This window comes from Phalacrocorax aristotelis, chromosome 5 (assembly GCF_949628215.1).
Source record: "Phalacrocorax aristotelis chromosome 5, bGulAri2.1, whole genome shotgun sequence".
Taxonomy (NCBI): domain Eukaryota; kingdom Metazoa; phylum Chordata; class Aves; order Suliformes; family Phalacrocoracidae; genus Phalacrocorax; species Phalacrocorax aristotelis.
The window spans coordinates 25111802-25130681 of record NC_134280.1 but is presented as its reverse complement, the minus strand read 5'-3'; the positions used below and the strand labels follow the sequence as shown (position 1 = coordinate 25130681).

The window sequence follows — 18880 nt, the reverse complement described above, 5'->3', positions numbered from 1 at the left end:
TTCCTGTCCCTGAAAATGGGCAAGACTTCTCCAGAAGCCAGCTCATACAATAGCACAGGGAGAGGGAGTCAGGATCTGGAGCTCCTATTCCCTCTGAAGGAACCCTCATAGTGGAGACAGAAAGATGTACTTAAGTCTTCTAGTGCAATAGAACACCAAAGTTTCGGGCTTATGCTGTATCTAGAGATAAGGCACAGGAGCTATGGAGAGCTGGCCATTTGGAACCCTTAGCAACAGAGGTCTAACAAAAAAAGTGCCTGGCCTGTATCACCCTGTCTCTCAGTGATCCTGCATTTTTTGATTTCCGTCTCAGCTCCACACATACATGTCCTTTCTCACAGAGTATTCTGAATGACTGTACTCTGAGGTCAGCTAAGCTTTCTGTATTGTTTTCTGAGAGATGACACTGGGTGTGTATCTGTTACAAGATGTATGTGGAATGACTTAGATTATTGAGGAATAATCAGAAACATAATTTGGGACTAAGATGTTCACAAAAAAAGAGTAATATTTTGTAAAATGCCTTCTTTTTAGAAATCTGCATCTTGGGAAATTTTTTCTTAGATTATCTCAACTGAAACACTAACTTAACACACAGTTACAGATGCATAGCAAATTTCAAGTTAGTAAAAGTAAGAATATCTATTTTACAAGCACCTAGTTTGTCTGCTTCCTGATGTTTTTTTTTTTTAATAGAATGTACCCCAAATTTGGGGGGAAGCATGCTCAAAACTGGCATACTTCTGAAAACTTGAGAGATCTTCAAAGTGCTGATAAGCTTAGTTCATTCACAGCTTTTCAGTTGTCTGACATGGCTCCAGTGTTTCCCACTCTGTCTGCCTCTTACATAGTAAATGGTCAGGGGCAGGAGCTATACTTTATTTTTACACTATTAAATACAGTGAAGTCTGTAATTACAGGCCAATTCCCATTATTGTGATAATACACACAATACAGAAATCAGATAGTGGTAATCAATTACTAAATATTACTAAGATCCATTAGTATAGCAAATGGCTGTTTGTGAATGGTTGATGAAGTATGCAGCGCACTGAAATTTTTTTCTTGGACTTTTGATGAATGCCAGTACTTACACTACCATTTCCCTGATACCATTACTACTTAGTTACTATGAACATAATTTGAGTTTTATAGTATTTCTGCTTGACCAAGGAGCAAGATGTATTGGCTTAAGAGGGTTGTCTATTAATGTAGTAATGATAGTTTTACGTGTTGTAAAAATTACTTTCTATAGTTATTGCATTTACATTGTTCACACTCAAATTTACAACTATTTCTTAAAACTTTCTGCTGCAGCGTTTTACCAATGAGGATCATTTGGCTGTCCATAAACATAAACATGAGATGACACTGAAATTTGGTCCGGCTCGTAATGATAGTGTCATTGTGGCTGGTTAGTATATACTTTTATAACTAGTTTACTCACTTTTCTGCTGGAATGGGCATACATTTTATTTATTTTCTGAACATAATGCATAGGCATACGTTAAAAGGCTATGAAACATTTTCTTCACTATAGCTGTCTGCAACAGGTGCTTAGGCAATATTTTCGTACGTAATTACCTTTTGTCAGAATTTGAAGCCAATATGATTTTCCATAATTAACTTTTATTTGGATCTGGTGTATAATCTAAAGATTTTTCAATTATGTAATAATTTATTTTAATTATTTAATAATTAAGTTATGTAATAAGCATTCATTAAGAATATGCACTAATAAAGGCTATGCCTAACAGGATCTATAATTAGATTAAACTGTATTTAAGTTTTAATTATTCATTGATGTTACTTGTCTCTTAAATTTTAAAATATGTAGTGGTTTTTATAAACTACGGTGACATTAGAAGAATGAATTGGTAATTATTCTTTCAATGGGATAGTGGAAGAAAGATAACAATTTTTTGTTTTACTTTTAGCTGAAATTCAAAATACTTTTACTGTATTTCCACCTCTGAATTCATAGTATACCCTTGGTCAGTTGTAACTGACTTTTTTCTTTGTCTAGGATCAGAAGTAATCACCAATGGATAATTGATTGCATTATAAATTTTAAAGTTCTGGAATTTTGAATTTAGTTTTTCCCTGTCAGTGGCTACTTTGTTAGGACGAGCAGATAAAAATATTGTTATTCTTAAACCAGCAGGTATACATTTTAAAATTCTAAATGTGATCCTCGGCAATTTTACCGTAAGAAAGGGGACCTGTCAGATAATCAGGTGTTTGAGAATGAAACCATGGCAGCGTCTGTCTCTTCGCACCCACATTCCTGTGTATGAACTATTAGTCGTAAACCCCAGCTTACATTAGTAGGGTGCACATAATACCGCCTTACAGTATTTTAAATGCAGGTAACTTTGTGGCAAATACGGTTAATTTTGACCTGGTAAATAAGGGGAATTTACACAGTAAAAAAACCCTTTATAGAAAGACTGTTCTGAAACTGGTTCATGCAGTAGTCAGCCAGATACCACAAGTCTTATGATTCCAGCTTGACTGTACAGGCATTGTAGGAGTCAGTACGATCTTGTGTACAGTATCACACTTCCTTTCAGAAGTTCCACGTACTTGAAAGTAATCGCTACTGTTTTCAGTAGTGAAGAAGAGAAGAAAGAAACAAACTGTGAGCTGTGTACTTTTCTCTTTTTTTTTTTTTTTTTATATTAAAGCCTTCTTGTAGGCCTTATCTGTATCTGAAAATAGAGCCTGCTTGCTCACTGAAATGATCTGCTGTGCTAGACTAGGCACTTGAGAATAGCTCCCTCTGGTTTCTGGACACAGACCGAAGAAATGCTTTGATACCCTCCCAAAACCCCAAAAAGGGGTTTACCAGTTTGCAAACTTCAATTGCTTATCTCCAGCAGGTGGAGCATGCCTTCTGGTTGGCCTCCCTGCAAGGCAGAAAGGAGCCCGCTTGCAAGGCATAAGAGAGTTCTTAACCACTTGTCTCTTTCTTTGTTTTTATTCAAAAAATATTTACAATAAGTAGGTTCATAAATGGTATTTTAAAATAAAATTAAAGATAAAATTGTTCATTTCAGATCAGACACCAACACCAACTCGATTCTTGAAGAACTGTGAAGAAGTGGGCTTATTCAATGAATTGGCAAGTCCTTTTGAAAATGAGTTTAAAAAGGCTTCTGAAGATGACATTAAGAAAGTATGTTCAAAAACTTTCTTCTCAGAGCTTCTACATTTTTCATATCAGAAATTCCATTAAAAAGGCAAACGTTGGATTTATATATTGCCTCCTAAACTATACCAATAATAATTTGCCAGCTGCTTATATATGTTGTATGGACGGAGTACAACTCTTAAGATTACTTTTCTGAAGATTAGTTTACCTGATTAATGCTACATAGTTACCACGGACATTGGGACACACTGACTTTGTCTTAATTCCTTCAGTATCTACTCTATATATGTTGAAGTTAATCATCAGCTTTGATTTAAATTTCATTAGGCCCTGACTAAGCAAAAAATAAGTCTGAAAGGTGAAGAGTTTTTGCAGAAAGAAACATACTTGCAAGAAATCTATGTCAAAAGACTAGTATGTGAACGCTGATTATTTTGATTAGTTTTAAAATAGCAATGTTATTTCAAGAATCAATAGTAATGGTAATGAAAGATACTGACTAAATGTAAAGAAGTGTCAGTAATTTGGTTATAGTTATATTCACTATGTGTCGAAATTAGTTTTGCCTAGAAATTATTGATGACAACTTAAACATCTACTTTTTTTAATGTACAGATTGAAGTACAAGAAAAATTTGGACACTGTCTGTTTAGCAACTTCTTGTTTTTATGAGGATCTTCCCATATATTTATATGTGGTTTCTTCTATTTATTTTAGTACTTCCCAGTCATAAGTGGTTAGGGGCCCAAACATTTAAACACTTCCGCAAATGAAAAATTTTGTTCAATGTCCCCTTTGAATAATTTTGCCTTTGGTTGATTACCTGGTTGATTTCCATAGGCAGTGATAAAAAGAAAATCTTTTTATACTCAGATATACAGATTTTGCAGAATGAGTGTCTGCATTTTCTTGGTTTCATTAAAGATTTTAATAGGTACTTGTGAATAGGATGGGTTATTATCCATTCCTGACAAAGCCTCACCCTTGCTTTGTTACTGCAATTATACCAGATCATGATTTTTAAATTCTTTTTTTTAATGTGTATGCGAACTGTCCTTAAAACATTACATATGTAGTAAATAATACTGGTTCTGGATTTACTAATACCGTGTTTTCTGTGTAATTCGCCACTATCTTGGAGGATGTTATAGGTATTGCAAAACATTTTAAACATTTTAACAATTTCTTTCATTGATACTAATTTTTCAACCTGCTCCCTGTTTAATGAGAGGAAACACAGTCCTGCCATATCTCTGGTTGATTAGTATACATAAACAATCATGGCAAGGGGTAGAAAAATTTACCATAACAACACACTTTCTAGGGGGTTGATGGTTTAGGTTTTTTCTGTAGGATTTCATATTCAGATGTGGTATGAAAAGTGATTCCACTTTTAACAGTCTTCCCTGTCAATTAGTAATATATTCCACAGGAAAACTAGGAATTGAATTGAAAAAAAAAAACATCTGGAAGAACATAAATAGAAGATGAGCTAGGGGGGAAGTTTCTTCCAAAAGTATTTAGGTAGCAGAATAGGCGGGAGTATAGGCTTTCAAACCTATTGTATTGCTTTAAATATTCTTGTACTGTAATTTCTTTGTGACATTTCAGATGTCCTGGTGGTTATATCTATGTAGTAATATAAAACTTGCCTTTTCATTAATTATTTGCTGCAATAAGTTTGAAATTAATTGTCCACAGTAGCTTTATTAATTTGGAAATATAGTGAGGATTTTGTGCTTTGTGGCATGTGATGCAGTAATTTATAGGAGGATAATATCTTTCCTTCAACTGTAATTTTTAAGTGCAGCACAGTCTTTCCTCACCTATAATTTTCCTGTGACTCTTGAGAAAGGAAAACTTTAAGAGTGTTTTTAATTCTCAAGAATAAAATACTTAAGGTGACACTGGTGTTGAAAGACAAAGTTGCTGAAGATTGGTATTCATGCAGATGCTGGAAAAATAGCCTTGACTGGTAATGCCTCTGCATGAAAATCTTCTGAGCATCAGCACCTACCTGTTGTTACAAAACTGGTATTTCTCTTTAGTTTTTTACATTTTCTTGCTTATTTAAAGTTTTTAGAGATTGAGTAATTTTGTGTTACGCTATTGCTTTTAGATGCCTCTAGATCTGTCTCCTCTTGCAACACCAATTATAAGAAATAAAATTGAAGAACCTTCTGTTGTAGAGACAACTCATCAAGATAGTCCTTTACCTCATCCAGAGTCTACTACCAATGATGAAAAGGTCAGAACCCTTTTTTTTTTCTTTTTGGAATTCATTTTTTGAGTCTTCTGATAATCTAAGTTTGTTTTACATGATGATAGCCACACTACTTAGCTGGTTGAAAGGAAAACAATTTTTATGCCATATGCCTGTGGATATATACTCAATGTGTTCAATTCTTTAGTTAGCTTTGCGCACTGCAATTATTTCTTTGCCTCACACTGGCCATCCAATAAAGCCAGAAAGGAAATAAAATTTAACACTCATGCTATGTTAGACAAGGCTAAAGGGGCTCTTTATTCTGTTTTATGCATCATCACTCCTGAAGAAGTAAAGAAAGTTCAGTTTCTTTGATAATTTTTTTTTAAGTAATGTCAACAGTTTGAGACTCTTCATGTGTACATCTTTATGTTTATCCTATGTTTAACCATAAATTGTTTTGTAGAACATCAGGGGATGTTCTACAAAAATGCACAGGCCTGTCTTTCAAAGCTAAGTACCAGATACTTCTGTTTCAGTTTTTATACTCTTTAGGCTATAGCAGTATGTTTGAAAGTGTTGATAGGAAGCATTTGCTTGTTTAGTATTTATGTGAATACTCACAGAAGACTGAGGTGTTTTCTGTCACTAGACGATGTTGTAGTCAAATCAGTTTTAGAACTGTTGCTCTAAAGAAGAAATAAATGGTTTAATAGTAATGATAATTTTGATATGTGACTTGCAGTGTTCTCATCCCGTGGAGTTCTCTTGAAGAACAAATAATGAAGCAAAATCAGTGAAATGAATTAATTCTATTCCTACTTCAATAAATAAAAATATTATGAGCAGAACATAATAAAGCAATATGGTTGCTCTAGTCAGTCTTCCTTCTACATGCATCTTCAAGTGGGCAGTCTGCATTTGAGGGACTTAGCTACCTTACTCCCAGAAATTGGCAGGACTTTTCAGGGTCACAGGGTGATTCAGGTTGGAAGGGACTGCAGGAAGTTCCTGGTCCAACTTCTTCCTCAAAGCAGGGGTTAGCTCTGAGGTCAGACCAAGTTACTCAGGGCTTTACACAGTCTGGTCTTGAAACCTCTGAGGAGGGAAGCTGCTCAGCCTCTCAGTGCAACCTGCTCCAATGCCAGGCTGTCCTTGTGGTGAAAGTGTTTTTCTTTGGATCCAGTCTGAACCTCTCTGGTTTCAGCTTGCATTCCTTCTCTTGTCCTGCCAACAGGCACCAGTGTGAGAAGAGCATTAAGTGTATGACAGAAGTTTGAGAGAGTTGCAATTCAGATCTGTCTTTACAAAGCTTCGCTGAGTCTTATTAGTTAGGAAGTACGACTAATCATAGGTAATTTAGGCAATCGTGTAGTCTCAAAAATAGTAGTTTAAAGAAACACACGTAAAGAGCTGCTTAGATTAAGAAAATCATAGTCCCAATCTTAAGTCCTCTTTATTTCAGAGGTTAGTTTGGTTTATTGCTGCAAATACTTATTCTACATACTCTAGTTTTGGCAGGAGATAATATCTTTATACAGTAATGGTTCGGTATCTCATTAGCATCACTACAAGTGAAAATTATATCTCAGTGCTTGGCAGTACTTATAAACTTGTCTCATTCATGATGTAATTTCAGTGTTGTCACTGTAACAGTACTGAAGTGAAAAGCTGCTGCTGCTCAATGCTGTTCTGATGTCTGATTGTAGAGACAAGCTGAGCAAGGATGAGGGTGCTGCTTGGAGTGTGCTGCTGCTGAATGTGGCCTGCAGAAGTTGAGAAATGTGAGCAGTGTTGCTGTTTTCTCAGTTAGTTTTATTTTCTCCTTCTATAGATGTATTGAAGGAGAGAAGGGGTTTTTTTCAGGGCATAGCTGGTTTTAAAATATGTATGCCACAGTTATCATTTCATTCACTGAATACATTTTAGTAGCCTTAAATGATTACTGCCTGTTAATGTATGTGCAAGACAGTTCTAATTTCCCTTGTAGTTGTCAAAGGAATTTCGAAGCGACTCTTAAAAAAATTATGCTTAATTCTTTTCCTAGTTTTCCAAGAGTTCCCTGAGTTCTGTTAGGCTTCAGTAAGAGTTGATATTCTGCTCTGAATAGACCAAGATATTATTAGAAGTATATAAAGCCTTTTAGCCTTAAAATAATGAGCAAATGAAACCCAGTTTATTCTTAGAGAGCTTTCAAACTCATATAGTTGCTTATTAACAGTACTTTAAAGGGTGACTCTCAGCAGAGTTTCACAGGTTGCTTGGTTGTTGTCAGATAGCTAATTGCCTAACAATTATTTTAAAACCAATTGTTTTCTTACAGTAAAAATAAATTACAATATTAGTTCTGGCCATCTACATTCCTGTATAAAGAAATCTGTGTATTCGTTAATAGCATTAAGAAGTTATTGCATGATACTTGCTTTTAGATACAAAATATTTGCAAATATGCATCTCTGAAAACACTTCTTAAATAAAGTAACTGTCCTCTTCTGTAAAATATTTTCCAATTCAGTAGTTTTTAGTTTCAAGAATAAAAGGGTTGGAGAGGTCCTTTCAATAAGTCTGATAATTTGAATAGGCTTAAATTTCTTTTCTTCTAAAGGTAAGATCACTTTGGCTTAATCTCATTATTGCAAATTCATCTCTATTTTTATTGTCCTTTAGCAGAATATATTTCAAAGTTTTATTTCTTTCATGCAATGCTTTGACCAATTAGTATCTTCTACCAGACTGGTGTGCCTATGGTTTTGTTTTTATATGCTAATAAAATGTCAGCTTTTTTTCCATCCATACTTAAAACTGCAGCTTGTGTTATTGCCACATTGTTGCAGTAACTAGGACATGCATGCGTTTTTCAGTGTAGTATAGAGCAAGTTAGTGCAAGAAGAGGAAGTTGAAAATACTTGTTTTCAACTGTATGAACAATCTTGACAGTAAATGTGTTATTCCTTTAATGGTTGAGGATTGTTTCTGATCTTTTGAACAAAGCACAAAAACTGTCTTAAATAACACCCAGAAATAATTGTGTGCATGTGAGGTTTCTGTTTGTTGGATTTGATAGATTTATTTCAGAATTTTATATGTTAATCTTCTGCTCATTGCTGAAATCTGGTTTCCACAGAGCACTTTGTCTAAAAGCTGCAAATTGCCTTTTTTCTAGTAGGGGATCAAGACAGGGAGAGACCCAATTTTACAGTCAGTATTTATTAGGACACCCATTAGTTAAGCTGTTATTAATAGAAAATAAGTATTCACAGAGTGCCATAACTTACTCGTACATATTTACCTGGTTGCAGCAACAGCTGGGAGGCCCATGCCAGCTGCTTGCTTAGAGGTGGAAGGCTGTAGTGACATGCTAGTGACTTCTAGGTAGATGTTCAGAAAGTATTCAAGGTCAGATTGGATGGGGCTCTGAGCAACCTGATCTAGTGGCAGTTGTCCCTGCCTGTAGCGAAAGGGTTAGACTTAGATGATCTTTAAAGGTCACTTCCAACTCCAACCATTCTGTGATTCTGTGAAAGTATCTCAAGGGGTCCGTTCTTTCATCAAGTGTATATATAATCCTGAAGTCTTTGTTCACATATAGCAGCCACCGTGGTTTTGGATGTTGTCTGAATTGTAAGCATGCTCATGCTAGTATTCAGATTCAGCTGGTGTTCTGAGTTTATGAATTGGTGCAAATTAAACAGGGCCGGTTTTCTCTGGAGCTTGTCCGTTCTTGGGAGACTTTCACACACTGCCTCTCAGCACTGCTCTTCTTGGCCTTTCTGAATTTTGGTAGCTATTTCCCCATCCGCACACAGAGGTATTTAGGGAAGCCACTTGCACAAATTCGTACCGAAGGGGCTGTTACAGCATTACTGGTGTTGAGAATGTGTGAATATCTGGTTAGTTTACATCTTTGTATTAAAGCTACATACATGGCTCCATGGCTGCTGTTAGCCGACTGTCTTTTTCCCCTTTTTTATGGAAATTAGAATTACTTTGCCATAGCTATTTTTTCTGTGGTGTTAATATATCTACATTTATATTGCTGCATATACTTTTGTATATATGTGGTTGCCATGTATGAAGATGTTTCAGGTGAAAGGAGGAACAAGAAGAAGAGCTCTTACACTTCTCTTGGCTGTTAGGGGCAAACGTGGGCGTTCCTGTGTCAGATCCCTGCAGTGGGAAAGGTCTTTCTAGTGTCTCCTTGCTCAGAGTAACAGGACAGGTAATACCGGCAAACTGCAGGCAGGAGAGGATGAAGCTGAAACCAGTGGAGAATGACACAATATTAATTGCAGAATTGACCATTGCCAAAAGATTATCAGGTCAAGTATTCTCCCCTTATGTTGTCCTGTAATTTCCCAGAGTCAGGCAGTTCAGTATCCCTTACAGTTATGTTTTCCCAGTGGCTTCTCTCACTGAGTAAGGTCTGTATAGCTGTTATACCAAATTACTTATTTGCAAAGGACTGTTTAATCCTGTCCTAAGAATATGCATTAGTCAAATCTTCCCAATTTTTTTCTGTTTCTGCAATTCCGTACTGCATGCTTTCTCCTTTTGACTGAACCCTCATCTGTAATTCTAGGTATTGTGTTCAAATATTATAACATTTGTAAATATACCAGACTGATACTACAGAAAACATTCTTGCTTTCCTCAATACAGCTCACTGTTACTCTCCAAAACCTCTCATTCCCTCTAAATAGTCTTTTAAGTCCCTTGGGGAAAAGTGTGAATGAACTACTGAACCCTGATGACAAATCTAGCCTCTGAGCCTTTGAAGGGAGAAAATTTCATCATCTGAAGTCCTTTCTTTTTTAAAGTCCACAGTTGCTAGCCCACTTACAGTTCTGTGAAGTGCTCAGAGGAGCACACATGTTTTGCAGTGGATGTATAAAAAGAAAACCAATCTTTATCTTTAAGCAGCTAAGACCTTACTACATAGAGCTTTGTGGATGAATTGTAAAAACTTAAGCTTAATTCAGAGCAAATGGTAATCAAGGTAGCCTATATGACACAGGTGTGAGATGACAGGAGTTGGACTCAATGATCCTTGTGGGTCCCTTCCAACTCAGGACATTCTGTGATTCTGTGAGTTATGGTTTAACAGTGGAGTGACTAAAGTCAGCTGGTCTTATGAGTGTAGTTTTATGTGCCATTGATAGCAGTAGCTAGTGTCAAAAGAATAAATACCTTGGGAAAATCCTGTCTGAAGGTAAATCTGAGGTCTGACAATATCAAGGGTTTCCTGAGAAGGAAGGCATTGATTACAATAAGGCATTTCTGGGTTTTGAAACAGCAAATGCAGGTCCTACTTTTTAATTGATAATGTAATTTACCTGATTGCTAAGCTAAGAACTATAGTCAATTCTGTCTACTATTGACTTTCAACTATGAAAATTTAATTTCTATGCTTAAATCCCTTCTTCTGCATCAGGATATGCATATATTTTGCAAAGCTATGAATGTAACACTCCAAGGATTTTTAACTTAGTAGCACTCTAGTTAAGAGAAGTACATGGGTAAGGGATAAGGGCTTAAAAACAAGACAGGTTTGGGGGTTTTTTGTTTTGGTTTTTTATTTTTATTTTTACTGAACCATGAGACTCTTTCTGTCTCTCTTATTTAAATCGGAACAATGGACTGAAACTGGAATGTAGCTAGAGACACTATAAAAAGTTTTCCTTATTTAGAGTGTGAGTAGCCATGGTGGTGCTGATAGTGCCACGGGTTTCTTGGCAAAGAAAAACATTAATACCTGATCAAAACTGAATTAGAAGTAATAGTAGCCTTAGCATAAATTGAGCCAGGGTTTGTCATAAAACTCAAATCACTATTGTTGGAACATTTTCACTTTGATGGTTTAAACGATTCATCGAAAGGGGAATTTTCGTGTTTTTAATTGTAGAAGTGATTCTACTTGCATCATGTTATAGAAATTCTGATTTGCTCTATCAAAGAGTGTTTGTTTAACAGTTGGAATTAATGGTCTGTAGTTGTTTTTTACAAACTGATTTGTTTTTCCTTAGGAAGTGTCACTGCAGCAGACCGCACAGCCTACATCAACAATAGTTCGTCCAGCATCGCTACAGGTTCCTAATGTACTACTTACAAGTTCTGACTCAAGTGTTATTATTCAGCAGGCAATACCATCACCAACATCAAGTACTGTTATTACCCAGGCTCCATCCTCTAACAGACCAATAGTGTAAGTTATATAAATCTTAGTAAAATGTTTTACAGAATTTGAAAATCTTTTGTCTTGTTTACTTTCAGTTACTGTTTCTGCAGTTAATGTACAAATCTGCGATGTTTTGGTGTAATGTGGTGCTTTATTACATATAAAACATACAGCTTTCACCACATGTGAAATATAATTCCATGTTCTCCACATCACTAAGTTCATATTTTTGATCTCCAAATAAATATTACGTTACAACTGTAAACAAGCAAACCAATTTAAAATAATGTGTAAACTTGTTCTCTTCTCTGGATAAGTTTTCTTTTATATAGTTCATTCCTTTTTCAGTCCAGTTCCAGGTCCTTTTCCTCTGCTGTTACATCTTCCTAATGGACAAACCATGCCTGTTGCTATTCCTGCATCTATCACAAATTCTAATGTGCATGTCCCTGCTGCAGTTCCAGTAAGTAAGCATGATGCTATATTAATTTGAAAGTGGAGCAGATTTGCATAAGTGCAGCATAGAACTTAGTCTTAAGCAGCTTGATAGCTGCTTTGGCTTCAGAGGGTAGTGGTGTCGTATGCTCTCTATTATGATAACATACTCAGGTTTTCTTCATTTTTATACTTTATCTGGTCAGCTTGTTAGACCTGTCACCATGGTGCCTAGTATCCCAGGAATCCCAGGGCCTTCCTCCCCACAGCCAGTGCAGTCTGAGGCTAAATTGGTAAGTGAAAAACTCCATTATTCCTCAAGAAGAATAACTTGAGAAATTACTTAAATTCTATTGCTTTTTAAAACAGCTTTAGTCTTCTGTTGTTAGTCTAAATTCTACAAGTACAAATTTAATACAAACAGGAAAATAACAGCTGCATTTATTTTACGGTTATTTCAGATTCCAGACTATGTTAGTTTTGTTGTTAATGGTCATTTTGATCTCATTTTTAATCATTCTTTTAAATGAACTATTTTTTTAACTGAACTACTCCTTGCTCCTTGTATCGGAGGATAGGAAATGTTAGTTGGAAGAAAGACAAGATTAGTAACATGTTAACGGTGAATATCACCTTCAGAGAAGCAGAATATGTTTCCTCCTAAGGAATATGATATTTCTTAAAAAAACTAGGAAAAGAAGACATTTTTTTTAACAATGTTTTCAGAATCTCAACTGAGTATAGTCCATTTGGCAAGAGTTTTGCAATTAGATATGTATTACTGACATACTTAGGAAATCGTTTTGTGTGGAGGTTGTTTCTGTTGTCGGGGCAGTTGCTGGGGTTTGGGAATTATTTGGGAAAATCATGAGTAAAATAAGCAGAATAAAGTTTATTTTGGTGTCTGGGTTTTTTTTTTTACTGTTAGTGATCCACTTATGGTGGTAGTTTGAATTAATCAATGTTTTGAAAAATTTTCTGCAACGATAGGTAGTTGCTTCTCTGTTTTTGCTGTCTTGTTTGTTCCAACTGTTCTAAAGCAATAGAAAAATCTATTATTAAAGACTACTTAACCCATTTATGTATTTACAAGATGCCTCTGTAAACAGTATCTGTCTTGTGAAGTAGTATTCCTCTTCTGACTCTCACTTCTTGCTAAAAAAGAATCAGGAACACCCGCTAGATAAAAAATATTTTTCTACATCAATACTGTTAAGTGGGAAGATGTCCTTAATATCCTTTGATATCTCATTTCTCTCAGCCTAAACCTGTGGGCTTTCTTTCCTTACCCATTTTCTCTCCTCTGACCACAATATGAAAAACAGTGAGTCTGGGAACACTAATTATTCTGCTGTCTGGAGTAACAGGATTCCAGTAATTCCAGTGTAGTGGGCACACTAGACCACATTCACCGAATACTGAAACTCTTGTGGAGAGCTGGTCACCAGTGCACTGACTTTTCCTAATGCTGTCAGGTCTTCCTTCATTTTCCTCCTCTGTGGAACATGATGACTTCTAAAATAGTATAGAGGGGGACAGAAAGGAAGAAGGTCTGTTTCTGTGCATCCTTGTCCCCTTAGGAATAGGAAAAGGAATCTTTAATACCTGAGGAAATATTTAAATGTAACCAGCTCTGGTGAGGTGAAGTTATCTTAAATCCCAGAAAGAAGGTGTAAGAAAGTGAACATTCCTTAGCATCTGGAGGCTCATGGACTGAATTTTACTTTGTGAAATCCAGGAGGAATTGGTTCCAAATAATTTTTTAGACAGGCAAGAAATTAGGTTTTTAAGCATGTTACTGAGTGATTTGCTCTTACAAAGTTTTATGGGGGTAAGGAAATACATGTATGTGGTGAAGACTTTGATCTCACGCTGGAAGAAGCAATCGCTCAGATGCAAAGAAAAACAAAGATCACTAGACTTAAAATTTAATAGTCTCATTAGCCTTCTCGTTAGAATGTAGCTAATATATGCACTTCAGTGATTGCGTATCTCTTCTTTTTACAGTGTCACTTAAAAAAATGGTATTTGCAATATTTCTTTTCTTGTCACTTAATATAAAGCATGAGCAGAATTCAAGAATATCATAATCATGTTTATTTCTTATGCTCATTTACATTTATATAGTGCCTATTCACAAAAATAAAAAAAACCTTAATCTCTTATCACTCCTAAAGTAAAAGCAATTCAATGAGAAACTTCATGTTTATGTAAAAAAGCTTCTAACAGGAAGACTAACTCACTATGCCATGTGATGCATTGTTGGCAGATACGTGATGGCTTATTAACTGTAAAGTTCCATTTAATTTTTAAAATTTAAGTCTCTGTGATGTCAAATTCTTTTTCATGTATCTCTTGAAAATAATTTTGCTTGCTACATGCAAAATTCTGCAAAGTTATAGTAATCAGGTTTATTTTTTCTCTTGTTTTCCTGTTAACAGAAGACTTAATATTTGGTTTTAGAGCTACTTGTTTGCTTTTTATTACATTAATAGTTCACCGAATTAAATTTAATAAGCGAACAGTGTATGTTTCATCACAGTATATGTTTCATCTCTTAAGTGTATCCTGCAATTTGTGGATTTATTGGTATGTTTAAGTTAGAACACTGGGAACACGTCCTGTGTCCTTTCACCTACCACAGCCCCATTTCTGCTTCCTGTTGGGATTAAGTCTATCAGCCTAGTATTCTTACTGTCTTTTGGACAGAAAGCGGGATGACAGACAAAGCTGTGATGTTCCCTCTTCAACAGTCAAGGCCCAGGAGTCAGGATTTTTATAGATCTTTGGAATTTTCTTGGCTGTTGCTTTATTTTATTTATTATTTGGACAATTTTTTTTCTTGTTCTTTATAGACAGACCTTGCAGTCTCACCGATGTTTTCATATTGCATTATAAAATGTAGCAAATATAAAAGGCATTCTTGGATAGTTTCCTAACTTTGCAACTATTGTTCAGATATTAAAGTAAGTTTGTTAATGTATGGGATGCAAAATTTGGAAAGTTAACATGTTTTTTTGTATCTCCAAAGGATTTTGTCAGACATGCTATTGGCCATCATTGTTTGAATCTTTCTTTTATTCAAAGGCCATACTTCCCTAATATCGTATTCTGCATTTTCTACTATCCTGTGTGTGACAATACTATTTCAAGGTACTCTTAACTGACACAGTTCTACCTTCTTCCAAGAGTGAGGAAAATTCTTGAAGAACTGTTTGCAGTAACTTTGTCCCTTTTAAGATGCAATACCCCCAAATGGCTGACTTGTTATCAGATATGATCTGCCCTGTGTAGAAAGCACAACTCTCTATGTTTTGGCACAAAACAAGGCAGAAACCAGTCACTTCCCTTTGTTTGTGATTTGTGCATTTCTTGACAGAGGCTATTTCTGCAGTTCATGTCTTGCATGATGTTTCAAGTAACTAACATTTTTTTAAATTTTGTAATAAGGAAAGCACTTTGTGCTCTGATTTCGTTCTTCATCTCAATCATTCATTTCTCTCTTACCTGTTTACAAAATGCTACTGTTGTGTAGACTTCCTTTTTTTTTTAAGTGAAGATGAGAACCATTTTGATAAAAATCAAATTAGAGATTGTACTGCCATTATTTCCTAATGCTGTTGAATTTGTGATTCTGTGATTTGGGGAACTTTAATATCTATATTTTTATTAATGTGGAAACAACACACTTCTGTTTTGATGAATACCTGTTGTTTCCTTATGAGTTGCATAGACCAAATTGTATATAGAGCATCATATATTTCTTTATATAAAATCATGAATGGACTTCGGTAGAACAAACTCATTTTGATTTCTACAAGATAAAGCTTAAAATAAATGGCAGAAGATCACAGAATCACAGAATGGTAAGGGTTGGAAGGGACCTCTGGAGATCATCTTGTCCCAACCCCCTTGCTTGTGGAGGGACACGTAGAGCACAGGAACACGTCCAGGCGGGTTTGAATGTCTTCAGGGAAGGAGACTCCACACCCTCCCTGGGCAGCCTGTGCCACTGCTCTGTCACCCTCACAATAAAGAAGTTTCTTCTCATATTGAGGTGGAACTTCCTATGTTCCAATTTGTGCCTGTTGCCCCTTGGCCTGTCATTGGGCACTATTGAAAAGAGCCTAGTCCCATCATCCTGACACCCACCCTTTAGATATTTATAGGCATTGATGAAATCCCCCCATATCTTCTCTTCTCCAGGCTGAACAAACCCAAGTCTCTCAGCCTTTCCTTATAAGGGAGATGCTCCAGTCCCCTGATCATCTTAGTAGCTCTCTTCATAAATGTCTTTGGTAGTGGGCATGGGATGCCTTCCTGTAACACAATTAAAATTGTTCTTCAGCTATCCTAGAAGTCTGAAAACCCTCTAAATGTCTTTAGATTATTTAAATACCCATCAAGGGAACTTGCTGGGTATTTTCTTTTTCTCACTATGGATGGCTTCTGGAGACTTTTTTTCAGTTCATAAATGGGCTGTCTTAAGACAGTTGAAAGCGTTTTTAGATTAGAGTGTCCAAGCTTAATGCATAATAATCAGAACTGTGTATTTATTTCTATATTTGATAAAGTGTTAAGTCTGAAGTGTCAAACTCCTCCAGCATGGCAGTTTTGGTTATTCATGTGAAGCAAGTTACTGAGGTGTCACTTCTAGAACTTGGTTCTTTCTTTGCTGAAATGCTCTTTCTCTGGTTACCATTAAAGTTGCGTGACACTAAATGATCACATGAATTCCACAGAGGGACAGTTACATCTGAGAACAGGTTCAGTGAGTGAAACAGCAGATAGAAAAATGTATGCCAACCAAGGAATAATGACTGGGAGGGGAAAAAAGTCATAAAAAAAAGAAAGAAAAAATATAAATGCCATGAGAGACAAAAATTTAAAAATTGGCTATGCAGTGAGCCAAATCCTTATGACTGGTGACATTATTGCAAGAGGCTCTCAACTGAAACAGTTGAAATTTAGTGGAAGAGCACGTTAAACACAACCATATGTGTCTACTTCAGCACTGAAACATATACTATGCTATAGTGCTATATGTGTTTCAGTGGTATGGGATAATTATGTGAAATCAGTTCACGTTAATTTTATTGTCCAGTATTGAAATTATTGTACTGAATATAGCTGCCCCACTCACACCTGTGAAAGGCACTGTTACTATAGTTTTGAACATTCTTGGATCCTTTTTCTCCTATTGCTTCTAGAACTGAAGTGAAATATGACTAGAGATTTTATTCAGACACAAGCTGTCTTTTACTGTTATTCTTTTGAAAATACCCTTGTATCTTGTACTGAGAATGACATTCAATAGGTGTGAAAATGAGTTTTAGATTTCTGTGGCACTCTTAATAATATAAATCATTAGTTTTTCTGACGTGACTCCATATTTGTTGTTATGCTAAAGAAACTAACTTCCACATACTTAAGTGAAATCAAATGCATAAGTCAGTTTTGTGGTATTTTAGAGAGGCTCAGAAGTAGATGCAATAGCTGTGTTTAAAAAAGACAAAACAAAAATACTTCCTTACTAAGATAAGGATGCATGATTGTAAATATTACAGAATTACTTCTGACCTCTTTGTGAGAAGATCTGTAATTGTATGCTTTCTGTATATGAAATGTGAGCCATCAGCTACTCTAGTTGTAAAACGTCCTTTTTTGAGTGTACAGCATGTGGATGCAAACTTAATGTTCAGACACTTCTGGATTGCAGAAGTTTCCAAAGAACTTAAAAATTGCTTTAATACTGAATGCTTCCGTCCGTCTCCTCCTACCCATATAAAAGCTTTTGTCACAATCTGAAAAATACCTTCTACACAGTGGGCAACCAGTAGGCATTCTGCAGCAGGTTTCTACTGAGAAGTGACACAGGGCAGCTTGGCAAATGTTCAGAAACCGACATTAACTTGCTGGAGCACGGCATGGGACCTTGTGTTCAGCAGAATTCTTCTGACCTGTCTCTCTGCATGCCGAGCTAATCAGCAAACACCTAATGAGCCTACTCTAAAGAAACAGACCCTCTCACAACCTACTTCATTTTCTGATGTTCTCTGGGGGTGGAGAGACAAGACTTCATAAGGACTGATGATGCTGCAAAGACCACAATAATGATAATTAACTTGCTGAATTTAGAAGATTATGCTGTTAATTAGTTGCAAAATAAAGATAAGTAATAGAGCAGCAGATGGTAGGATAACACCCAGGAGAAGGAGGGTTATTACTCTGATGAGCTTTTGTGGCAGATATGGATCTGAGTTTTTCACAAATTGTTTCTGGAGAATATTATCTTGTTTCTGTGAGCTCTTGATGGAGTGATCTAGTCCTACCAAATTTTGACAGATGTGGTGAGGATTTGTTTTCAAGGATATACATGAACAGTAGAACCTTGCTAATAAAGACTTTAAAAGCTATTAAGTTATTTGAAAATACCACTTTTAGTTTGCCTCTAATAACCAAATAATGTCAAAAAAAGTTGGTTGTCATCAGGTTTCCCAACATAATAATGCTTAAATACATTATTTCTAATATTTGATTCAATATACTTGATTTTTAAAACTGAGATTCTCATCGTATTTGGGGTAACTATCTTACTAGTCACAGAAAGCACAACATCCATATAGTATTTTACTCCAGCATTACTGTCTAAACAATGAAACCTTCTAAGTACCTGAGCTGGATATCTCCTTGTGAAAATCTCTATGTATTCCTCAGCTTTTCACAATATTTCTGCATTTGTGGAAAATTTTAATAATAATTACTTGAATTTTGATTTTTAAAATCTGTAATATAAAACTAAACCCAATTATTTTATATTTCTGTTCCATAGTACCTTACATTTAACAATGTAATTTTCAAAAGGAGTTTATTCACTTATACATTTACGAAATGATAACGTTTAAATGTT

General features: G+C 35.6%; 1 protein-coding gene across 17 annotated transcripts in view; it reads left to right on the top strand.

The window, feature by feature from the left end:
- ATF2 (activating transcription factor 2) overlaps positions 1-18880 on the top strand; it is a 51399-nt gene that overhangs the window by 11558 nt on the left and 20961 nt on the right. For 15 of the 17 annotated variants that reach the window (XM_075093516.1, XM_075093504.1, XM_075093514.1 and 12 more), the window contains 6 exons: positions 1318-1414; positions 3060-3178; positions 5274-5402; positions 11384-11562; positions 11884-11998; positions 12177-12263. In XM_075093516.1, coding sequence (XP_074949617.1) covers positions 1318-1414; positions 3060-3178; positions 5274-5402; positions 11384-11562; positions 11884-11998; positions 12177-12263 — 726 coding nt within the window. The remainder of the gene's footprint in view (positions 1-1317; positions 1415-3059; positions 3179-5273; positions 5403-11383; positions 11563-11883; positions 11999-12176; positions 12264-18880) is intronic. The other 2 variants (XM_075093521.1, XM_075093520.1) reach the window with 1 other exon arrangement.